General features: G+C 35.4%; 1 protein-coding gene across 1 annotated transcript; it reads right to left on the minus strand.

Annotated features, from left to right (window-relative positions):
- Nucleotides 1–5: 5 nt before the first annotated feature.
- On the minus strand, nucleotides 6–1,264 carry LOC119344317 (photosystem II D2 protein-like; the record flags this gene model as incomplete). Its single annotated transcript, XM_037614802.1, has 1 exon — nucleotides 6–1,264. A coding segment is annotated over exon 1 (480 nt), but the record flags the coding sequence as incomplete, so codon positions are not given.
- Between the last annotated feature and the right edge of the window lie 6 nt (nucleotides 1,265–1,270).

Consider the following 1,270-nt stretch of genomic DNA (forward strand, 5'->3'; position numbering starts at 1 on the left):
GGATAAATAAGGAATACAGAAACAAAAACAGCAATTGGACCAGAGAATGAGATTGCATTATAAGGCCGCAATTGAACAGACCGAGCAAGTTCAAATTGGCGTAACATGAAACCTATTAGTGCAAAAGCCCCGTGGAGAGCTACAAAAGTCCATAGACCGCCTAATTGACACCAACGAGTAAAATCTCCTTGTGCTTCGGGCCCCCATAGTAGCAACAAAGAGTGTGCTAAACTATTGGCAGGGGTAGAAACTGCTGCGGTTAAGAAATTACAACCTTCCAAATAGGAACTAGCCAATCCATGGGTATACCAAGAAGTTACAAAAGTTGTCCCTGTAAACCAACCCCCTAAAGCGAAATAAGCACAAGGAAAGAGCAATAGGCCAGACCATCCTACAAAAACGAAACGGTCCCTTCGTAACCAGTCATCCATAGTATCAAATAGATCATTTTCTTCTTTAGGAATTCTACAAAGGGCTATAGTCATAGTGATCCTCCTATTCAATTACTTCAACCATTTCCGAGCACCTCATATCACTTTCCAAGGCATATGATAGTTTTATCATCTGTGGACGATTTCTTTCTCGTTCAATGCCCTTTTTCAATGGTCTCGAAGAGAGAAATTTCCCATTTTTATCTATGGAGTCACAACCGAGGTCGTGGTAAATCCATGAATTTGATTCGATTTGTTTTTCTTATACTATTTGTTTTTCTTATACTATAGAAATAGAAATAGAAATAATTTTTTTTCTTTCTTATACTATAGAAAGAAATAAACCTTTGAATTCAGCATTATTCCAAGACTCCTATTTCAAAGTCTATCTTTTAAGGGAAAAATGAAAATAAAAGTAACCCTTCTTTTCCCATTCCCTCTCTATTGCATGGGTGGAAGAACTAAAATAGAGGATTCTGAAAAAAAAGGACCTTCGAAATCCAATTTTATGTGTAGCGCAAAGGAGTTGCGATTTCTTCTTATTCCTATAGAACATCTAGTAACAAGAATATGAAATCGTAAATAGCGAAAAATTCTTGTCTTGCGCGGTCTAAGTCTAAGGAAATAAAAAAAATTCGCTTATACAATTTCATCTACATCGAATTTATATATCAGAATAGCGGATAGAGGCATCATTAAAGGAGTCAGGTCTACTTACTTTATGCTTCTTTCCAATTTTATGGTGGATTTGATAAGAACCCTTTTTGCTTTCTTGATAAATAATCGACAAAAAAAGCGTTTTTTTTATATAACCTGCTTGTTTTATTATAATTATAACA

This window comes from Triticum dicoccoides, unplaced genomic scaffold, assembly GCF_002162155.2.
Source record: "Triticum dicoccoides isolate Atlit2015 ecotype Zavitan unplaced genomic scaffold, WEW_v2.0 scaffold163781, whole genome shotgun sequence".
NCBI lineage: Eukaryota > Viridiplantae > Streptophyta > Magnoliopsida > Poales > Poaceae > Triticum > Triticum dicoccoides.